The sequence below is a fragment of the Sciurus carolinensis genome, chromosome 5 (assembly GCF_902686445.1).
Source record: "Sciurus carolinensis chromosome 5, mSciCar1.2, whole genome shotgun sequence".
NCBI lineage: Eukaryota > Metazoa > Chordata > Mammalia > Rodentia > Sciuridae > Sciurus > Sciurus carolinensis.
In genome coordinates this window covers 146,670,749-146,693,925 of record NC_062217.1, presented here as the reverse complement: position 1 = coordinate 146,693,925, position 23,177 = coordinate 146,670,749, and the positions used below count along the sequence as shown (strand labels likewise).

The 23,177-nt window shown below is 52.7% G+C and overlaps 1 protein-coding gene across 1 annotated transcript in view; it reads left to right on the top strand.

Moving 5' to 3' along the window:
• The window catches only part of Crtac1 (cartilage acidic protein 1), a 134,135-nt gene that overhangs the window by 101,291 nt on the left and 9,667 nt on the right, over positions 1-23,177 (top strand). Inside the window, 10 exon segments of the mRNA XM_047554395.1 lie at positions 7,964-8,098; positions 11,109-11,254; positions 13,798-13,809; positions 13,811-13,909; positions 13,911-13,936; positions 17,465-17,507; positions 17,510-17,532; positions 18,359-18,392; positions 18,394-18,462; positions 18,877-19,049. Coding sequence (XP_047410351.1) covers positions 7,964-8,098; positions 11,109-11,254; positions 13,798-13,809; positions 13,811-13,909; positions 13,911-13,936; positions 17,465-17,507; positions 17,510-17,532; positions 18,359-18,392; positions 18,394-18,462; positions 18,877-19,049 — 760 coding nt within the window.

Sequence of the window (23,177 nt, the reverse complement as noted above, 5' to 3'; positions counted from 1 at the left end):
AACCTATTTGGCCCACCAAGTTACTATTCTGTCTGCCCGCCTTCCCCAGCCCACCCTTTTCCTGCCCACCAAGCCCCCCAACACTACCCTACAGCCCCCCTTGTCACTCAGCTAATGACACATGGACATCTGGCTGGAAAACTAGCCCCCAGTGCCCCCTGGAGCCCCAGGAATGCACCCCAAATGTAAGGGCCACCATGCTGAGCCAGCCTGATGGCTGAGACTCTGGGCAGGTGGCCAGTGCTCAGCACCGGTCTGTGCCAGGGGGTCTGGAAAGCCGGGAGGGAAGCGAGCAGGGAAAAGCAGGGCCTGAGCAGGCTGGGAGAGAAGCAGGCTTGGCCAGATGTGCACTCAGGGAGCTAGGCCTCTGCTCTGCCGGCAGGCCACACAACATAGAATGTCTGTATCTAGGAGAACCTTCCATTTTCCAAGGGAAGAAACAGGTTCATAGATAAGGGACTCGCCCAAGGTCACATAGGAGATTTGTAGAAAACTAGCACTTAGAACCCCAGTTCTTGATGCCTAACCTGTCGGAACCAGCTGACCTTTCTGATGACCTCCAGCTTGAGAATTCTCCTCCAGACTTGTGAAGGGGAAAGCCCCGCACGCTCTGGGAGTGCAACCAAAGCATCGGTGCTCAGACCCCAGGTTGTGGGGCTGAAGCAGCTGCCTGGCTGGGGGTGCTCAGGGCAGCAGGGGGAGGCCCGGCCACTGCAGTGGCTGGCGGGGCAATGGCGCTGTCCGTGCACCAGCTGTCGGACTCTGCGGGAGGGGGAGGGGAGGTCTCCTCTCCAGACTCTATTGATTCTGGCGGCCACCACTGCTCTGCTGGGTCACAGTGCCATCTAGTGGCCATAATGACCACTCTCAGGGGACTCAAGGGCCCCTGGAGAGTCACTGTCCCCTGAAAATCGCAAGCCCCAACTTCTCCAACTGCTGAGGGTTCCTGGAGCCAGGATAGTGCTGGAAGCCACCCTGCATGAGAATTCTGAGAACTGGGTCCACCGCAGCAGAGGGCCTGGCACGGAACAGAGGAGGGGGAAGGCGGGAACCAAGCCGCCTGCACTGCCTCTGCCACCCTGTGACCTTGGGCATGTCCCTCAGCCTCTCTGAGCACCTTGAATGAGCCAGATAGCCAACAGCTCAGAGGACGGGTCTGCTGCAGGCTGCCAGGTGCCGCTCTCAACCTGCCATGCCCTCGGGTCCAGGCAGCAGTGGGCAGACAGGAACCTTCCCAGTGACAGCGCTCTCACTTTCACAATGTGGGTGCTAGAAAATGAGAGGCAGTCAACGTGGGGCACTCCTGGCACTCTGCCTGGCACACGGGCAGTGCAGCTGTGTGTAACAAATACCCGCACATGCTTCTCTCCTGGGGCCCTGACAGTGACACCAGGGCCCTCTGCTGGGCATCTCCTGACCACAGGGAGCCCTGACTGTAGGCACTGGAGACACCAAAGGGAAGAAGGCCCACCCCTGCCCTGGAGGCATTCTGTCTGTGTCCCCTGCCTGACCTCCAGCCGGGGTCACACCCGTGGTGTCTTCATGCCCCTTCCTACCTATGGGAATCCAGCTTTCTTCCCTCCTTCCCTCTGGACCTTCTCCCCCAGGCCTCACTCCCTCCCCGGGAGCCCTGCATTTTGGCCTCACCCTTTGAGGGAGCATCTGCCCAGGCTGCAAGGTGATGATTAAAGAAGCCTTAAAAGAAATTTGGAAAGAAAATGAAGGTGGATTTATGATGTCGGGTGGGGAGTTTTGCCGTTGGCTGGGAGCAGTGTGGAACAAGCAGAGGGCAGATCTGATTTATAGGAAGTCATTATTAGAGGAGACAGAGAGGCCTGAAGCCCAGCTGAGGCCTTCTGGCAGATCCCCATCAGCAGCACAACCTGGGGCCGCAGCGTGGGGGGCCAAGGAACCCCCCAGTTTCCCAGGCCAGCAGCAGCCTTTCAACAGGAGCACAACCAAGTCTGACAGCCAGGCCCAGGTGGGGCTGGAGTGACAGGCTCCTCAGCAGGGGCCAGGACCTGTGGGAATGCAGCCCAGACCTGCCAAGGTCCCAAAGTCCAGGATACACAGGGACCATTTCCCTGGGGTGTCAGATGCATTCGAAGATTGTCAGAAAAAGGATGTCATTTTCTTTTAAAACAAACATAGATGTGTTGTAGAATAGAAATGTTATTTCTGTATGCATTTTTCTCAGCTAACACAAGAGATTTTAAAGAAATGTCAAGCCCATGGCTGGTCACTGCGGGCTACACCCCCAACATGCCAGTACAAGTCGCTCCCTGTTGGGAGAGACTTCAGCAGAAATGTTCGAGAAGCAGGCTGGGGAGAAAGCATGTGGATTTGAATTGTGACCCCACTGCACAGCGGCTATGACTGCTTCTCCAGGAGCCTGTTTCCTCATCTAGAAAGTGGTACTGGGGGTCGGGGACTGGGAAGATGATGGTCAAAAGAAGACACGTTTTAAGACGGGAGGAATAGGTTCCAGAGGGACACTGCACAACGTGGTGACTACAGTTAATAGCAATGCATTGTAGTCTTGCAGATGGCCAAGAGGATAGATTTTAAGTGTTCTCACCACAAGAAATGACGGGTATGCGGTGCTGCACACATTAACCAGCTCGACCGAGACATTTCACGATGTATACATTCTTCCAAGCATGATATACATGATAAGTATATAAATTTTTGTTTCTCAATTAGAAAGAAAGTGGTGGAGATGAAACACATCTCAGGGTGTGCAGAGACAAATGTACTTGTGCATGACACCTGGCACATAGGACGGAGCCGTTGGCACCAGAGGGATTCTTCCTGCCACTCCTGTGCTGGCTCCTCACCTCAACCTGCTCATTCCAGCCTCCTTGCTGGTGGGGGATGGGCACAGTCAAGAGGGACCCCTCTCTCTTGCACTGTCAAGTGGCCAAGTTTTGGAAATGTACCATCCAGGGAAAAATCCTGCAGAGCCAGGGCAGGAAGGGGAGGGCCAGAGCACCTTTGTCTAGCACCTTCCACATCGATGCAACCGCACAGCCTGACCCTGCCCAGCATCTGAAGACCCACTGAGGCCAACACAGCACCCACACAAGCTAACTTTGCTTTCAAATCTCCCAGAAAATTTGAGATGGGAAACCATCCTCACCCTACTCTTTTACAATATTTTGTGTATTCTCAGCAGCAGGTAGACTTTGGTATCCACCATAACCATATTTCTATCAAGATTTCCACAGACCAATACCATGGGCCCAAGTCTTGTGGCTGATGGGCCTCACATCAGAGCCTCCACAGGGATAGAGAGTGTGGGAAGCAGCTTCAAAAGTGCTTGTCCCCATGCATTCATTGAAAGGAAGACTGGAGGGAGACTCAGAGATCTTCTCTTTCCCCCACCCATACAGGACAGGGGACTGGGGCCTGGAGAACAGGCTTCCCAAGTTCCTGAAGCCAGAGAGACAGAGGCCAGGCAAGAACCTTGAGGCCTTTCCCTAGTATCAAGAACCCCCAGGCTGCTTCATCCCTGTGCCCCAATCCACCACCTTTCCCTTCCTCGCCTGCCTGCCACCCCATCCTCCCAGAGCCAGCCCAGATGCAGCCTGAGACAAAGATCACCTACCCCTGAGCCCCACTTGAGTCTGCATTACCAAAGTTCCAGGGTTCAGAAGTCTAGGGGTGCAGTTTGTGAGGACAATCAAGGCTGCCCTGGGGGCTTGGGTGGGATGTGCAGATCATCAAGGGAGGGCTGCAGAGTGGCAAGAGGAAGTAGGGGCCACAAAGGGCACTTCCTCCCGCCCAACCTGGTGGGCAGAGTGAGCAGAATTCCTAGGGAGGGCTGGGCACGGAGGAACATTCAAAGCCCACCAGCACAACAAGGAGGCCTTTGAAACTTGAAAGTGCTGGGGAAAAATAAAGTGCTATTATTCACCCAGCAGGTGGTAAATAGTTCCAACTAATGACTATGTGGCACCTGACATTTTCTAAGGTAACTTCCAAACATCATCTCACTTAATATTTATGACAGCCCTGAGAAGGAGCTGTTATTATTGCCAGTCTTATGTCATAGGAAAGAAAACAGAAGCCCAGAAAGGTTAAGTGGTGTGCCCAAGGTCACACAGCTCCAACTCCGACTTCCTGATCCCCAGTCCTGTGGTCTGGCCCTCCACCAGTATGGGTCTCTCCAGTCCCACCCGCTCTTCATCCCTGAGAGAATGTGCTGGCTTCAAATATAAAAGAAGTAGTTGATATAAAGTGGAGTCAGCTCCTTGTTAGAATATGGTTGTTGAAGGTTAAATGAAGATGTTCCAAACTGCCCTCTGGAAGACCCAGATAGTATGTGCCAAAACTCAGAAAGAGGAAAAGATGGGCATGACAGAGGAAGAGGAGGAGAGAGGTCCTGGTGGAAGACACTTGCTGATAGCTTTGTCTTCAACCTGGCAGGAGGAGGAGTGCAGGCTGCAGCCACGATGGGTGCATTTTGTTGGTTTGGAGAGGACTTACATGTCCCTTTGGAAGTAGAAGTTCCTCTGTGACATCAACGTGGGATACAGACACCTGGCTGCCCTGCCTGGGAGTCCAGTTTGGACCCCATCCTAAGGCCGCTGGAGCTGGTGCCCAAGAGGCTGGTTCCCCAACTGTCTGTCGACTCACCTGCTCCCCAACTGTGCGGCCAACTTGCCAAGAAGGAGTTGTGGGTAACATCTCTGTTATGGTCCGGTTGCCATGGCAATAAATTGCCGCTAATTAGTAGTGTGGTTACCATGGCAATTTTCTAGTAATTACAGGTTACAAATGGAGCAAGGCTTCAACCCAACCCAATTAGTTAATTAGAAAGATTTAGAAATTTGTCCAAAAGGGAAATAACCTGCTTTGTAGAAAATGAAGGGAATGTGTCACAGCTTGGGAGCCAGAGTCAGAGAGGAAATTGGAGGATGCCCGAGCGGGGAAGAAGGATGGAGTTGCAAGGCCTCGAGTCCTGAATCCCACTTGGGATTTCCGGGGGACCTGAGTAGACCAAGGATTTCTCACGGAAGCCAGCTCCTGGGCTGAGCCTGGCAGGACCAGGGCAGGGACGGCTGCCAGCAGCCACTTAGCAGCTCCTCTTTTAATGGGCAGAGGCGGTGCCCAGGTTGAGGCTTAGCACCCTTCCTGCTAGAAAGACCTCGGGAAGCTGCCCTGCCCCACCCGCTGTGTCTCGGTAGATGCTTCCCAGGAACAAGGGGAATGTAGTGGCCCCACTTTCACCAGAGCTAATCAGACTATGGGAGAGAGACCCGGAAGGCAAAGGCCCAGAGGTGTGACAAGTAGTTCCACCAGGAGAGCAGTAAGAGAGACGGTGCCCTTCACCCCACGCTGCCTCCCTGGCCCCCAGTGCCTGCCCTGATGGTTGGGCTTCATCTGCACAGATGAGAAGGGCCCTGTGATTTCCCCCAGGGCATCTCTCAGTATGGAAGTTGCCGAGGAGCCCAAAGAGCCCCCTTCTCAAGTTAGCAGTCGCTTTGGGGAAACCCCTAGCTGGAGGGATGGGGAGAGAGCAGGGCCTGACCCACAGTCACACAGTTCTCATTCATTTTTTAAAAAATCACGTTCTGGAGTGCTTCTAACCATTCTTATCACTAGTGGTCAGTGTATTATCTCATGGTCAGTATAACATTATACTATAAAACTTTATGTCTCAAACTTGAATGTGCACATTCAGGGATCTTGTTAGGATACAGGTCCGGAGTCCAGGGGGGCCTGAGGTTCTGCATTTCTAACAAGCTCTCCATGCCATTCTTGCAGCTGGCCCGCAGGCCTGACTCTGAGCAGCAAGGCCGTAGGGACCACAAGCTCTTTCATATACCGCAACCCATTTTTTTTTTCCACTGACATCAAAAATTGTATATATTTATCACACACAGCCTCATGTTTGAAATGTGTGTATGTTGCCAAATAGCTGACTTGAGCTAATTAACAAGTGTTACTTCACATACTTAGCACTTGTTTGTGGTGAGGTCACTTAAATCCACTCTCTTAGCAAGTTCAAGCATTCGGTGTGTTGTTACTAACTGTAGTCGCCATGATGTGCAATAGCTCTCACAAACTTACTCCTCCTGTTTAACTCTAGTTTTGTGCCCTTTGGCCAACATCACATCTTTCCCAGCTGTCCACTTCACCCAGCCCCTGGTAACACCTTTCTACTCTCTGCATCTATCAATTCAGTGTTTAGATTCCACATTTGAGCCATCCCATATGGTATGTGTCTCTCTGTGCCTGGCTTAGTTCACTTAACATGGTGTCCTCCAGCTTATCCATGCTGCCACAAATGACAGGATTTTCTTTTTCTGTAATATTTCATTGTGTAGCTACACCTCGCATTCCTCATCCATTCATCTGTTGATGGGCACTTAGGTTGATCCTTATCTTGGCTATTGAGAATAGTGCCGAATTGAACATGGTGCAGCAGATGTCTCTTCAACATACTGATTTCATTTCCTTTGGATGTATACCCAGTAGTGGGATCACTGGATCATATGGCAAGTTCTGTTTTTAAGTTTTTGAGGACCCTCCATACTGTTTTCCATAGTGACCGTACTATTTACATTCCCATGGAGAGTATGCAAACATACAAAGGTTCCTTTTCTCCAAGTCCCCAAGGATGCTTGTAATCTTTCATCTTTTTGATATCCTAATCTCATCTCACTTGATCCTCTCAAAAACCCTGAAGAAGAAAAGACAGGTCAGATTATCCTCATTCTACAGATGAGGAAACCGAGGCTCAAATGATACTTTAAATTGCCCAAGATCACTAGAATCAGTGTCCTTTTCTGGTTGAGCTATTTTCTGCATGGAGGTTCCAGTTTGGGGGCCACGCCTAAGGAAAGTCTGCCTAGTACAGCTATCATCTCCTGGGAGGACTTGGGGTTTGGCAAGCTAAGGCTTTATTTGAAACCTCCTGGTAAGGGGTGGTTCGCTCAGGACATATTGAGGTTGAACATGGGTAACTCAAATTTAATCTTGGAGATTTCAAATTTTAATGTAGAGCAGGCTTGATTTCTTTCTCTTTAAATTTGTGTGCGCACACACACACACACACATTCTTTGTTGCATTTTTCTCTCTCAAACTACAGAAGCAATTCTTATTGAGACCAACCAAATAGAAACAGAAAAGGCCAACTGCCGTCTCTCCTTGCCTCCCCCAGTCCTACCCCACCAAGGCAGACGGCTGAATAAACGTGACCTCCCTAACTTTCCTCCAAACTCAAACAGGCTTGCACAAACATGTACAGTCAACACGTTTCTTCCTATTGTTTTAATAAAAGTAAGATCACAAATATCATTACTTGGCAAGTTGCTCTTTCTGTTAACAATACATCATGGGCACTCCTCCAAGTCAATACATATGGATCTACACGGTCTTTCTAGTTAGCTACAGAATGAGCCACCATATGGAAGCACCATATATTCAGCCGGTTCGCTATTGATGAACATGACTGCTCACTACATCAGACAAAGCAAAAGAAGCATCCTTGTATCTATAGCTGGCACCTACGGCTGCTACTACAGCACAGCCTGCTTCTGTAGGTTCTTCAAGCAGGAAAGCAGAGTGGGAGTGGGGGAGGCTATCGGGGACCTGTGACTTGGCAAAAATGGCATGGATAGAGCTGGGTTTAAGGTGACTGTGGTGCACCTGCTTCTCATGGAAGGGAAGGGAAGGGGAGGGAAGGGGCCGGAGCCTCTGTGCACCTTGTGCCTGGAATCGTCCCTCCCGTACAAGGTGGTTCACTGGAGCTCCTCCCTGGCCTCATCCTCATCGGATTTGTGGAACTGTGAGCCCAGGCTTGGCTCAGGGAAGGGTCCAGAAGGTCAGGCTCCCTCAAGGCTCTTCTGAGGCACCTCCATGGCACTTTCTCACAGGCCTCAGAGGCAACCCATCCTCCAGGCAGGCCTGGGGCTTTGCTTCTACTGCTCATTGTGGGTCCCCGTCCTCTCCTAGGGGGCCGGGGTGTCAGCGTGGGCCCCATCCTCAGCAGCAGCGCCTCCGACATCTTCTGTGACAATGAGAACGGGCCCAACTTCCTCTTCCACAACCAGGGCAACGGCACCTTCGTGGACGCTGCGGCCAGTGCTGGTGAGTGGATGCCCATGTCCCTGACCTCCCTAGGCCCTGGGGACTCGAGGCTGCCCTGCCCCAGCAGCACAGTCCCCGTGGGCCTCAGGAAGACCAGAACAAGTCATCACAGCCCCATACATGGAACCTCCAATTCCACAGCTCCCTGGCTCAGGCCACAGGGCATTTGCTGCTGGAGAGATGGAGTCTGGGACTCCTGACCACTGTCATCTCCAACAGTTGGCATTGGCCTATGATCCTCTGAGTCTGGCTTGTGTCTCCCAGCATCAGTTTCTCCTCCAAGCCCTCTCTTCCCATCTTGGCCCACTCCCCCACTTAGCTTAAACATTCAGCTCAACCCAATAACCATTTCTAGAATATTTGCTAAGTACCAGGCTAGGATCTGGGCATGCTGACCTGAGTAAAGCTAAGCCCACTCCACATATTGAAATGGCACTAATAGGTATATAATAAGAGGCAGGATGAAATCCACACAACATGGTACCCAGAGCTCCCAGCTCTGCTACCCTTTCCTACTTTGCACTTACTCTCTGTCAACCTCAGGGCCTTTGCATCTGCTGTTCCCTCTGCCAGACTGCTCTACCCATTCTTTTTCTGCCAAACTTTCTTCAGCATTCAACTTGAATGTCACTTCTGTGAAGCATTTTCTGACTTCCTCTGTGCCACCTGGCAGAGACTGACTCTTCCGCTCTGTGTCCCCACCACCCCCTGCACATACCTCTCATCCCAGTTTTTACATTGCCATCACAGTTGGTCTGTGAGCTCTGCAAGGTCCAAGTCACTGTTCTGTTCATTCTTGACACAATGGTCACCTTGTCAACTTTGCTAAATGACAGAATGGACACTTTAGCAAGTGCCTTTCAACCCTTTCCCCCAACCCATTTCTTCCCCCTTTGCCAATGGATGGAAGGTTTGATTTCACCTTCTTGGGGGCACAGGGAAGAGACCTGTAGGGATCTAGACCCATAGGTCAGGGGTCCATCTGGTAGTGCCCCAGAGCACCCAGTGCCTGGCCTGTGCTGATCCAGGATCCATTCCCTCTGAATTGAGAGTATCTATTCCCTCGGCTTCCTGCTTGGAGGTCTCCAGAATGGCTACCTCCCCAGCCATTCGCCTGTCTGCCCCCAGGTCTCACCTTGCATGTTCTCTTTCCTGGCAAAGCCCAAGGGGGACAGCTCCCTGGCGCCCCCACCTTCACCCGTCCTGGTGCTGTCCTCTGGCAGCAGATGTTCTCACTGCTGAGAACTCGAGGTGCAGCCAGGGCTGGTGGAGAAGCCCAGAGGATCCGATAAGGTGTCGCAGAGATGGAAGCGGAGGTGAGCGGACGAGGGGGAGTGGAGGAGGAGCCCGGCAGGAGGAGAGAGGCGAGGTGCGAGGCCCGTAATTGAAAGTCAGAATGATTGCAGGGGCTTAACAAGACATGTCAAGAGGGCATTCATCACCCAAACAGATGCTGCCGAGAAATGCAGCCTGGCACCGATTAGTCCCGTGAAAGGGAACCAGCTCCTTGTCAAGGTGCCTCACAGATAGGAGAGAAATGGGCCGACGCAGAAGGCCACCGACGCTCCGCTGGGGAGTTTTGCCGAGAATTAATGGGGTATTAATCCTAGGGACGGAGGCTGTCCCCGGGCTCTGCAAATCCTCTTCCTCAAGCCTGGGCCTCGCCGCCTCTTCCCCAGCCCCCACCCCTGGTCCTTCCCTCCCCCAAGAGCGCTCCCACCTCAGGGTTCCCAGGGCTCCCACCTTCTCCTGGCTCCCACCCTCGGGGTCTCCCTGCTGGCTGCTGTGCCCTGTGCTCCATGATATTGTCCTGCTGCCCACCATCCCGAGGGCCTGCTGACTCCAGCCATTTCCACTGAGAGAGCCAGCTCCCAGGCTCTGGGCCTAGCCTACAGCAGGAGGCCAGGTCATCCCTCTGGGAAGAGCCGCCCTCACCGTCCCCCAGGGTCATCTCATCAGGGGACAGTGTAAGCTGGTGGCACTGGACACCACTCCCCTTCCAGCCCTCCTAAGGCGTGCTGCGGGTTTCTGTGTCATGGCTGCAGCGTCTCCTCTGCTGTCACCACCATCCCCAGTCTGCCTGCTGTCAAATTATTTATGTCTCTTCATTCATTCGGCAAGTGCTCAGTGAAAGTAGGCTACCTGCAGGCACCCAGGTAGACCATGGTGCACACAGGTGAGCCAGGAGGGCAAGCCTGACCTCGTGGCGCGTCAGGCACAGTGGCAAAACTGGACCCTCAAACAGTAAAAAACACAACAGAACGCAACGGCCCTGTGGTCAGCACCAGGACGGAAAGAAGAGGGGGCCGTTGAGGGCGTTGGCAGGCGGCTGGGAGGGGCTGTTTTAGGTTGGGTGGTCAGGGAAGGCCTCCTGAGGAGCTGACCTGTGGCTGAGAGCAGAAAAACGAGCAGCTAGGTACCCACAGCCTGGGGAGGCATTTGAGGGGAGCAACCAGCTTGAGCAAAGGTCCAGAAGCTGGAAGGAGCCTGGTTGATCTGAGGGGTGGAAGGAACGTGGTGACCGGAGGTCAGGAAGCAGGAGGGTGGGAGGGTGGTACCAGAGAAAGACCAGTGAAGGTAGGCTGGGCACCAGCAGGCCGGGCCTTACCATCCCCAGGCAGGAACTCACTCGACCCAAGAGCACTGGGTTGCCCTTGAGTAAAAGAGTGACGTGACCTACTTAAGACTTCCCCGTGGCCATGTGGGGATGGTGGGGAAAGACCGGCCCACCAGAAGGTCTACCACGCTCCTTCCCCACACCCGTGCTGTCCCAAACTGATCAGGTACAGGTGGCATGCTTGCTGGGCAAACACAGCCTGAAGACAAGTCTCTGGTTCCCTTATGAGCAAGGTTCCCTTTGTAACCTCCTGCCCCACAGAGAACTTGGGAGACACGGCGGTGTCTTCCTTTCTTCCTGGGAGGACAGGGACAGGAGGAGGGTCACCCTCCCTCATTGCTGGTGGAGAGTGCAAGGAACACCCCCCGAGGCCCCTGCCTCTGTCCTCCCCAGGTGTGGATGACCCTCACCAGCACGGGCGAGGTGTCGCCCTGGCTGACTTCAACCGCGATGGCAAAGTGGACATTGTCTACGGCAATTGGAACGGTCCCCACCGCCTCTATCTGCAGATGAGCTCCCACGGGAAGGTCCGCTTTCGGGTAAGGAAGGGCTTCTGCCTCCACCACTGCCCCGACGAGATACTGCAGAGTGGCCTGGCATGGTGCGTCTCAGGCGCTGCGGCCCTGCCTTGTGCCTCCAGCCAGGCTGAGAGAGCCCTGGGGCTGTCCAGAGCCTGGGGACAGGGTCACAAGAAGGTAACAGGCAGGGAGTGATGGGCTCCAGTCTGGGCTCGGTGGAGACTGGGGCCCAGAGCAGAAAGCTGGATGGGCCATGGGGGGAAGAGCAGCCTCCAGGGCAGCAGGGACCACCTCAGGGGGGGCTCATTCTGTAGAGTACGGCCACTGATCCTGGGGCTCCTGGAAAATTGAGGTCCACACCCAAGGCAGAGTGGTGGGAGAGAGGGGAAGTTGAGGCCGCAGGTGCCCAAGGCTGCCTCAAGGACAGGCCATGGTGGGCAGGGGACAGCAAGCCCCTCCAGCAGCCCTCCCTGGGCTGCCGTGGACTGTGATGCCAAGGATTCTTCCAAGGGCTGTTTGGTGGCAGTGACAGAGGTGCCACCAACAGGATGAGCCTGAGCGTGGGGCTTTCTGGGGGAAGGTCACAAAAAGCCTGAAATCATGGAGGCTGACCTCAGGGAGCCAGGATTGTTCTGGAACTACCTAGGCCTTGCCAAAAACCCTCAGGAGAATGAGAAAGTCCCAGAGTTTGCCTGAGGCTTCAAGTCCCAGGAAAGTCTATGTGACCGGGAGAGGAACCCCACCTCAAGCCCTGCCCCAGGGTCCCCGTCCTGCTGAGGCTCGAGACCCAAGCTGTTGGGGTGGGAGGAGGTCCGCCCTGGCCTCCAAGCCTTTGTTCCTGGGACACAGTGATTTCCATCTTTATTCAGCTTTTGTTCTAACCCAGCTTCTCAACAGAGAGGATTTTGCCCTCCCTCCCCACCAGGACAGTGGACCCTGTCTGTCTAGGGACATTTTTGGTTCTCACAACTAGGGGAGAGGGTAGCACTAGCTTCTAGTGGTTCGAGCCAGACATGCTGCCAAACCTCCCTGACACACAGGATCCCCTGCTCCACAAAGACTCATCCGGCCCCAAATGTCAGCGTGCTGAGGTTGAAGAACCTGTTAACCTTCTGAGGGCTCCGCAGAGCTCCCAGGAGCAAAAATGATAATGATAATAATAAGTGCCCATTTATCAAGTGCCCCTCGTGTGCCAGGAACTGTGCTAAGAGCTTTACATACATTATCTCAGAAGCTCAGACATCCAGTGGGGCAACCCCAAGAGGGCTATGAAGGTTTCCATGTTTATAGGATCGATAGAACAATAACGAGTTAGAGATCCTGAGGTCTGCTTGTTCCCCAGTGCTTCGGGCCCTGTTCAGCCCCACCCTGATCAGCTGGCAGGCTGATCGTCAACCTCATAACTGTGCCGAGGGGGCAGCCTCCCTCCCTGGCCCCCCCAGAACAGGAAGCTCACCAGCTGATCCAGCCAGCTCCTTCTGTGTCCAGCAGAGCAAGCCCTGCAGGAGGGGTTAGAGCCAGGCCTAGGGGCAGAGGGGCCTCTCAGGCTCCGTCCTTCCCAGTCCTGTCCATGAGTGTCCTGAGATTTGGACAGGCCCCCAAAGTCTTTAAGGGGCAACTCCACCTACAATGGGGATATTCTGCTCAGAAACAAAAGGCCATGGTGTACAGCTCTTCTATTCAGAAGCACCCCCTGCCCAAGACCCTTGCCAGGCTCTGGCAAGACTTTGCCAGCACTTGGGGGTCCTAGCTGAGGTATCCTGGGTCTGAGGTCTCCCTATGAGGTCAATGTCGCTAATACTGCAACTTCCTCAAAGCAGATGTCTCAAAAAAAAAAATTCCTTAAGGCTCCCTGGAAACCACATAAGGTAGTAGAGGCAAGAAAGTCACAGCTAAAGGCCACTCTTGCCTCCATAGAGCTGGTGGTAGGGGCGAGGCAGCACAGGTTGCCAGCAATTTGTCTTGTGCCCACTCTGTGCCAAGTATTTGGCGTGCCATCCCTCATAGCCAGGAAGCTCTCAGAAGCCCCAAGTTGCTAATGAAGAAAGTGAGATCTGAAGGGTTGTGTAACTTACTAAGGTCACACAGCTAGTCAGTGAAGGGAACCTGCATTCAAATGTGGGAGTTTTCCAGTGCCTTCCCAGCTCCCTAGGGCGGGTGGATGCTAGTAAGGACAGCACCTGGAATCAGAAGCTCTGACTTCAGTTCCACTCGCTAGCTGTGACTGTGGGCAATTCCCTCTCTAGGACTCAGTCCCTCACCTATAAATGGGAACACTAAGGGCTGTGCTGCTGCCTCAACGGTACTGATGGTTAAGTGTGATCCCCACAAGGGAACAGTTAAGTGCTCACGGGGTGTGGCTGTGGCTTTTTTCTTCCTTGTTCCTACAAGCAGCCTGGGTTTATGTGGTCCTGAAGCCCACCGGCCCAGGTCCCTTGGCCCAGGAGATGAGAGAGCCAGGCATTGGGACTCTGGTCTCTGGGTCCACACACACAGTACAGGGGAGCAGGCCTCTTGCCCATTCCACTCTTCCGTTCGCTGACCCACAGCCCTCTCTCCTCCAGGACATCGCCTCCCCCCAAGTTCTCCATGCCCTCCCCTGTTCGCACTGTCATTGCTGCCGACTTCGACAATGACCAGGAGCTGGAGATCTTCTTCAACAACATCGCCTACCGCAAGCTCTTCAGCCAACCGCCTCTTCCGGTATGGACTCCAGCCTAGGAGCTGCAGGTGGAGGGAAGGTTCAGGAATCAGAGGGGAGGGCTCCCAGGCCAGGGAGTCAGTGCCCAGGGGGAGAAGGACCTTGGTAAAGAAATAGAAAAGATGAGAGGACGGGGACTGAGCAAGACGCTTCCTGTACAGAGGGAAAGCCCTGAACAAGACTCAGTCACCCTCTGTTGTCAGGAAATGGGTAGAGAGACATGGACCAGAGTGTGCCCGGGTCAAGCAAGACAGACAGGTTTATTTAACACAGACTTCCAGGAACCCATAACAGGACCGTGAGTATTTCAGCTTTCCAAAAGATGGATGGAGTGTTCCAACTAGATTTGACCACAGGATGTATCTTTCAAAGAAACTTCTCTTGGGACTGGTGCCCTGGGAAGCATTCTTTGGGAAACGTTGGAGGAGATAATTAACGATAGGGAAGGAACAGGTAGTTTCTGAAACAAAAAGAATCAGCCAGCCCCTGAACATCCTCTCTAGGGAGAAAGGGTTGAATTTCAGAGGTGACAATTCTGTGGGAGGGGTGGACAATATGGAGAACATTGGCTTCCGAATCACCCACGGAGCCTGTTTAGGGTACAGAATCCCAGGGTCCACCCCGGATCTCCAGGTCAGAACCTGTACTTCTACAAGGGCAGCAGGTTCTAGGTGACTTCTCACACTGAAGTTTGGGAAAAGCTGCTGGAGACAACCCTCAGGACTTGTGGCCTGAGACGTTCCTGTGCCAGGCCTAAAGCATGCTAATGAAGCTCAGGACCAGAGAGGAGGGTGGCCAAAGGCCTTGGAGCCAGGAAATGGGTTCAGATCATCTACTTGGCCCACCAGGTCCTACCCCACTCTCAGAAGGGCCCAACTATTAATAAAAGGCCATGCGCTGTGACTAAGCATATTTTAAAATATAATTATTAACCAAGCATCAATCCTGACTATATGTAATCACCCCCCCAAGAGCACCAGATTACTAATTAGGTGCACTTGCAAAAAGCTTATTCACAACTTCCAGATTAATTGCAGAAGATCAATTGCTTGTTAACAGAGACACTACTTTCCTTCTCTGGCTAATAAATGTGTCACTTGCCAGGGCCCCTAAGTACCAAGGAGGCCAGCACTCCCGTCCCTGTGGCCTAAGAACCCAGGCACCTCCCTGCCTGCTTTAAACCTCCAGCCTCTCTGTGGTAAAGGCATAGGCTGGCCCAGGCCTGTCAGTGGACAGTCACCACGTGACCCCTTTAGGGTAGTGTGTTTGCTTCCATGCAGAGGCAGCAGAAGCCACCGCCCTAGATGCACCGGCTGGTCCCCAAGTCCAGTGGCAGATGGCTGGGTCCTGAAGCACACAGCTCAGGGGCTACAGCTGGGACTGCTGCCTCAGCTGGCAGCTCAGGAAGTTTTAACCCTGCCTGTCCCACGCTGTGCTGCCTTTTCACCTGTCCACTGAGCGCAACTCATGGGCTTCTTGAGCCCAGTGCTGTCCTGTAGCATGACCAAGCATGGGGAACCAAGGCCTCGTATGCTTGAGTCTACAAGTCCTTTAATGATATCTAGGGCAAGTGTCACCCAAAGCAGACCCAAACCCAAGAGAAAGGGACTATTAATAATCACTCCCAAGCCAATAAAGACAATAGGCATGAATAGGGACTCTTTCAGGCCACCTGGGGTGAGATGGGGGTCCCTCCACTTATGCTCACTTCAGATCTGTTCTGACTCCCCCATATACTGAGGATCCCTGCGCCCACCTCCAGCCCCCTCCTATCTCAGCCTCAGCAGCATAGCAAGCTCTTGAAATGCAAATCTGAGCACATCCCTCTCCCACTACCCTTTCAAACTCTTCTCTGCTTTCAGATGAGGTCCCCAGCTCTTCATTCTCTCCTGCTCCCTTTACACCTAAGCACCAGCCACTCTGGGCTCTTCTGGGCATGCGTTCCTCCTGCTGCCCACACCCACCAGGGCCCCATTCCCTTCTTCATCTGAGTGGCACATACTCACCTAGTCACAACCATTCTGGTCTCTGGTGCTGCCCTTCCTCTGGGAAGTCTTCCCTGACTGGGGTAGCTGGCACAGATCTGCCCTCCGCTTGGCACAGACCAAGCCCCATTCTCCCCCGTTGTGCACTATACTGTACCCCTCAAGCCAATTCAGGCCCCAGCACAGGGAAGTTGATGCAATGTTTGTCCACTGAATGCATAAATGCCTGGGCTTCTCCTTGAGAATCTTCGCTGTCACCTGAACCAAGAGGTGGTCTCTGTCAAGCTATGGCACAGAGACACAGAGACATAAATGGTCACAGAGACTGTGGGTGTCAGTAGGCTGAAGCGTGAACCCTAGCAGGTTGCACACACCCAGGGACACTTATACACAAGTCCATGGATCTACGTTAATGTGCACCTGGATGAGCTCACATAGATGCCCATGAGAACAGAGGACACCTCATGGGATCTGCACAACCCACAGGCACAGCCACAGTTCTGCCAGCTGTCTCTCTGTCATCCAGCCACTATAGGCTTCAGGCAGGGGACCTGACCCTTCCTGAAAATACTGGCCACGTCAGTTTCTTCTGTTGGCTCTTTGTGCTTTGGCAGACAACGTGTTAGGGAGAGGGATGCAGATTCTTTCCTGCCCCTGTGGTCCCCCACATTGCTCCAAACAGCACGGGCAGAGCACCTACGGCTGCGAGAATATAATGAGTGAGAAAAGTTAGAGTGGAAGGCTCACCGCCCATCAGCAGCAGTCAGCTTAATGTGGCAACAGGGAAGGACTTTGACAGCAGACTTCCCAGAGGTAAATATGTATGACCGAGATTTGCAGTTCAAAACAGACAGAACCCTGCAACCCAGAGGGACCCCTTTCCTCCTGTCTTGCCCCTGAAATTTACTCTCACATCCCACAGACATGTGCTTGGAGCTTCTAAGAGCCCAGGCACTGTGTAGATGCTGCAGGAGATGCAGAGATGAATAATGCAGGGTTCCAGCCTGCAGAGCGCTCACAGACCAGCCAGGAGAGCTAAGATGCACTCACACAGAGCATAACACAGGCAGGAAGTGCCGAAGGCCATGAAAGCGATAAGGAGAGGAGGAGATGGTTTTCCAGCAGGAGGATTGGGGAGGGCGTGCAGGAGGGGTGGGCATCTGCATGAAGCCTGGACCCTGCTAGCATCCAGACCTAGGAAGTCCAGGCCCACTTGGAAGAGTGAGAAGGTCAGTTGAAGGTAGTTGTACCCCTGCCCTTCTCCATCCATCAGCTGCCCTTCCCCAGGCTGTCTATAATTCATCCATTAGAGAAGGAAAAATCAATATTTGCCAACATAAATTAAAACCCAAGAAGGGAAGGGCCAGGGTGTAAGCAGGGTCTGTGATCAGAGAGTGGATGTGTGGGCATCCAGGTGGCAGTCCATGCACATGGATCCTGGGGCTGCTCAGGGGGACAGGATGGAGCTAGTGGGTCTCTAGGTGCAGGGGGCCTCTGGGCCTTACCATAACCAACCTGTCTCTCTCCTTCAGTGTCATACCGCAGGGAGCATGGAGACCCCCTCATCGAGGAGCTCAATCCTGGTGATATGCCCTAGAGCCTGAGGGCCGGGGGCACAGGGTGAGGGCATCCAAAGGCTCTGGCTGTACCCCCCATCCTGGTTCTGCCCATTCCCTGGGGTGAGGGCAGGTAGAACCAGGCAACCAATCCCAGGCAGGCTCCTCCCACTCCTGCCACTCCTGAGGGCTGAAACACAAGGGCAGGGGCGATGAGCAGAGGAGGGAGGAGCCCTGGGGACTGCAGAGTGGGGACAGTCCCTCTTCCAATCCCAATACAGTGGGCAGCAGGGGTGGGCTTCTATGGGTTTGTGGGAAGCAGCTCTCTGGCCATGCCTTGCAGTGTGAGGATGGGAGGACAGGAATGGGTCACCTTGTGCTCTGAGGCAGGGGATTCTGTGTCTGACCCCTCTTGGCATTCAAACTTAGTTCAAAGAGCTCTAGACCAGATGTCCAAAACTCTATGGTCTTGGTAAAGCTGCTTTGGTTTCTGAGTCTCTGTTTCCACATCTAAAAATGGGGATCATCTTATTTGCACCCCCTCGCCTTTCTGTGTTGTAACAAGGACTAAAAGGCAACCATGTATGTTAACACTGATAAATTAACCCCCCAAATTTGCAATATAAAGGCATATTATTCAAACCAAAACAGAAGGACCAGCATGTGAGTAACATGTACCCACCTGCTCCTTACCACATCCAGGGGAGGGAAGGGAAGTCCTGATTCCTATTCCAAGCTGGCCAATTAGGCAGGGAAGGGATGACCCTGAAGCCCTGTCCTCCTGCCCCAGAGCTGCCCCCTTTCTCTGCTGTACCTGGCTGGGTGCTCTCTTCCCCGGGGGTATGCTGGCCTAGGCCAGAGGTAAAATCTGCATTGCTTGCAGGGGGCGTGGTGATACGACCTTTGATGGAGATGGCATTGCTGGACCTCATCTTGTCCCACGGAGAGTCATGGCTCAGCCACTGTCTGTCTTCCGATGGGAATCAGGTGCGCACAGACCTCATGACCATAGATCCCAGCCCCATGTGCTCCTGGACCTAGGGTGGATGAGGCAGGGGGCCTGGGAGGGAAGTGGAAATCCTGGGTCCTGGAGGAAGCAAATACACCCCCAGCTGCACAGTGAACCGCAGAAGGATTGCCTCCTGGGAGAAGCCCTCGGCCTCTCCCCTTCTGCTCTCACTCTTCTGCCCAAAACTGTTCTTCCTGAGCCTCTTGCTTTCCCCTCCTCCTCTTGCAGGGCCTCTTTCTTTCAGCCTGTCTTTGCCTTATTCTCCTTCCTCGCCCGGCCTCCCCTTCCTCTCTCCTTCCTGTCTCTGCTGCTCATCCTTTCCCATCCACCCCTGGCCTCCTGCTCTTCCCTCGTCCTTGCTGATGCCAGGTCTGCCCTTCCCCTCCCTGCAGGGCTTCAGCAACAACTGGTTGCGCGTGGTGCCGCGGACCCAGTTTGGGGCCTTTGCCATGGGGGCCAAGGTTGTGCTCTACACCAAGAAGAGCGGCGCCCACCTGAGGATCATCGACGGGGGCTCTGGCTACCTGTGTGAAATGGAGCCCGTGGCACACTTCGGCCTGGGTGAGTCAGGGCCCAGTGTGGACAGTGGGCGGGTCCCGGAGTCCTGCAGCATGCCACGGGATTCGGGGACTCACAGCTGGAGCATTTTCAGGGTACCACTTCACTATGACAGCATGGTGGACTCCAGCTATGGAGACAAACCTTACTCTGCCATGAGCCTGGACTCAGAGAGGAGGGGGAGGAGGCTGCCTAGGATTCCACGCCCCTTGCTTTCAGGAGTCCCCACTCCAGGACCTCTGGAATCAGCTCAGAGTGCTTAATCCTCCATTTGTCTGAGGCTGTAGCCTTGATCTTCATGTGTTGATCTTCATTAGATTTGTCCAGATCAGCTATTCCCTTGGCCTCTTGGGAGCTGGTTCAGTCTTTAAGGTGCTGCACCAAAGCCTGATGTCTTCCCCAACAGAGACCTGGGAGCCCCAGGTTCTCAATGGGATCCAGGTGGCCTGATGGGGTAAAAGCTGGCTCTCAACTAGGAGGGGGGGATGAAAAAATCTGATCTTTTTATATCTATAAAAGGAGATGTGTGTGTGTGTGTATGTGTGTGTGTGTGTATCAATCACACAAACATATGCAGTATACCTGTGGCATTACCAAACAACACTACACATCTATTTGACCAGCAAAAGTACAAAATAGCAATAATACCAAAGACTGAAGAGGATGTGGGTAGCTCTGAGAGGTGGGAGAAACTGGTTGTGTCCCACATTGCTGTACAAATATAAACTAGTACAACTTCTGAAAATAGTTTGGTGGATTCTTTAAAAAAAATTTAAAAAAAAATAAACTAAACATACACCTGCTATATATGAGCCAGCTGTTACAGGTGCTCCTTGACTACAAGGAGGTTCTGCCCCCATACCAACACATCATGAGTTGAAATATTGCAAATGGAAAATCACTGAACACACCTGGCCCACCTAGCCTATGGAACATCCGTTCAGCAACACAGGGCACTGTGGAGTGCCAGTGTTTCCCTTGTGATCATGTGACTGACCAGCAGCCCCAGCTCACTGCTGCAGCCTGGCATCAGAAGAGAGGCTCATGCTGCATACTACCCAGCCAGAGAGATACGAATCCAAACTTAAGTATGGTTTCTACTAAATGCCTATCACACCATCATAAAGTAAGAAATCATTAGTCCAACCTTGTAAGTTTGGGGACCATCTGTATCCCAACATTTATCTCAGTAGAATGAAAACTTAAATCCACACAAGAGTCTTTACGCTACTGTTCATAGTAGCTTTATGTTTAATATCCAAAAACCAGAGAATGTAGATGTCCTTCAGTAGATGAACGGTTCAACTAACTGTGGTCCATCCACATCCTGGAATGGCTCCGCAGTGAAGGAACAAAGGATTGATACAAAACCTTGGGTAGACCTCCAGGGCACTGTGGTGAGTGACAGAGACAGCATGGCTTCCTGAAATGACAAAACCAGAGAGCTGGAAAACAGATCGGTGTTCCAGGGCCAGAGATGATAAAAGGGAGGAATGTAACTACCAAGGGGCCACTCTGTAGTGACGGGGGAAGTTCTGTTATCTTGATCGTGGTGGTGATGCCAGTCCACGCATGTGTTAAATGACATAGAACTATAAGCACACAAGGGACCCGTGCCAGACCCCTGGTTTCCATGTGGCCCTGTTGTCATGGAAGCTGTAACCATTGGGCAACTGGGTGACAAGCACAGATAACCTCTCTGTATTACCTTTGCAACTTGCTGTGCATCTCCAGTTATTTCAAATTAAACTGTTTTTAAAGAAATGCATAGAAGGATTAAAAAATAAAAGGATACAAATTCTTCAAGGCCGCAGGGTTTGTAATAATAGAAATAAAGGTTGAGAAGCATGGGGGCAGGGCAGGAGCGGCTGCTAAAACACAGGAATTAAGAAGGCATTTGAGTCAAAGACTCCCAGGTTCAAACCAGACACCTTTCCATGTGTTAGCACCTCATGAAGTGATATGATTTTAATATAAAAAGATTAGGCAATATGGCCTCAAATTAATAAACATACATCAATGCTAATATTATATGTGTCATTTGTGCATAGAAAAACTGAAAGAAAACATCGGAGGCGTTAGCAGGGCTGCCAGGCTAGAGGCTGGGTTACTGCAGTAACTCTCACCCTTCAGGCAGGACTGGGCCCTGGTTCTCATTGCCTCACTTAGTCCTCATGACCATCCTGAGATGGACATGACTGTCCCCATTTTACAAGTGAAACACAGAGGATCTGAACAATTAAGAAACAGGCTCCAGGTCACATGTTACTTACATGGCCGAGCTGGAATTCAAACCCAGGCCTGCTTGAGGGACACAATTTTTATTTTCTTCTGTGTTTTGGTGTACGTGTGTTCCAGTTTTTATAGAGAACAAATAATATTTATGTAGTCTGAAAAAGAAGCAATAAATATTTAGGGGCCCCAGGGCCTGGTTATATGAGCATGTTCTTGGACTGTGGCACCCCGGGTGGGTCAGGGCATCCATCACTTCTAAGGCACAATGTGCTCTACTGGCCTAAAAGGTACAAGGCAACTTTTAAATTCATAGTTCTCTTGCAAAATAGTATTAGTCAACATTTATGGAGCATTTAGTATGTGCTGGGCACTGAGCCAAGTGCTTTGCATAGACAGTTCATTCAAATCTCACCACAACATGATGAATTAGGCGTCATAACCTGCATTTTACAGGACAGGATACTGAGGCTGAGGTTCGGTGACTTTCCCCAAATTGTGCCTGGGAAGGTGTGGAGAGCGGTGACAGAGGATGGGAGAGCAGTGACTGAGATTGGGGGTCTCCGATGACCTCATGGCTGTGGCATGCCCCGTGCCTGGGCAACAGGATGCTTAGCTGCTGTGGCAATGCCCTGCATGAGGACTCTGTGCAAGAGTCCTGTCAGCACTGTACCCGCACTGGTCGCGGCAGGAAGGTAGGGAGGGTTGGATCAGACCTCCTCAGACACCCTGGTCTGAATTGCTGACCACAGTGACTCCCCACCTCCAGGAGCTGCTCTGGGTGCCGCCAACCAAGGACTTTCTGCTCTGCTTCTTTCTTTCTGTACATCTGCATTCCCTTAGTGACCCAGGGGGGGCTATCCAAGCACCAAGGTGACCACAATAGTTTCAGAAGTGGGATGTTTATTGGGCTTGTTATCAGCTCCCCCCATTGGACAGATAAGGAAATGAGGCTCACAGAACAAATCAATGGTGAGACCAGGAGCTCAGGTTGCCATCCTCATGTCCCATGGGCTGCCTCTGCTGTTTTAGGATGTGTATTATGGGCCTCCCTGGGTCCCTTGCTAGCCAGAATCTGCCCCCGCAAACCCCCCCCCCCAGGAAAACAAACCTGCTTCCTCAACTGGGCAGCCTGGCCAGGTCATTTGGTGGGATCTGGGGTACTCAGGAGCCATCTGTCTCCTGTACTCAGGGTGATGTACACTGTACCCTCCTGAGGCCAGTCCTCACTATTTTGCAAGACCGTGGGATTTGTTCTTGGTTTGAACTCTGACTCAAACTGCTCCAAAGGGTCCTCTCTTTTGCAGGGTTCACCTCCCAGAGAGGCACTTGAAGGAAGACTGTTCTCAAAGACAGGCCCCTGTAGACAACTGAGATCAGCGAGGACTCCCAAGGCAGCTCAGTAGGCAGGCAGGGCCAGCAGCCTGGGGTGCAACAACAGCAGACAGGCTCTATCCCTGCAGCTCCAAGGCTTCCTGCAGCCCCAGGAGAGTCTCCTTTATGGATTCCCCTGATTGATGGAGAAGCCAGCAATGGAGCAGGAAAAGAAAGAGCTGCTGGGGAAGGCCAGGTACTGAGGAAAAATGGAGACAGAAATGGGATCTGGGGAAGAGAGAAGAGAGGCAGAGACTGGGGAAAGAGGTAAGAATGTTACCTGCCCTCCAGGTACATGATCTAGTGGAAGGGACAGATGGACTCAGGGATCAATGCAAGACAGATTTGAATGCATAGTCATACTGGTCCAGGGGTCTTGAGAGAACCAGGGACGAGAAGAAACTAGTTCTGTGCCAGACTGCATTCTCAGGGAAGTGGGATGGAATTAGGTCTAGAAGAATGGCAGGAATCTAGGAGGCATGAACAGGGACTGAGGAGAGCATTTTAAGGGGCCAGGCTGGCTGGACAA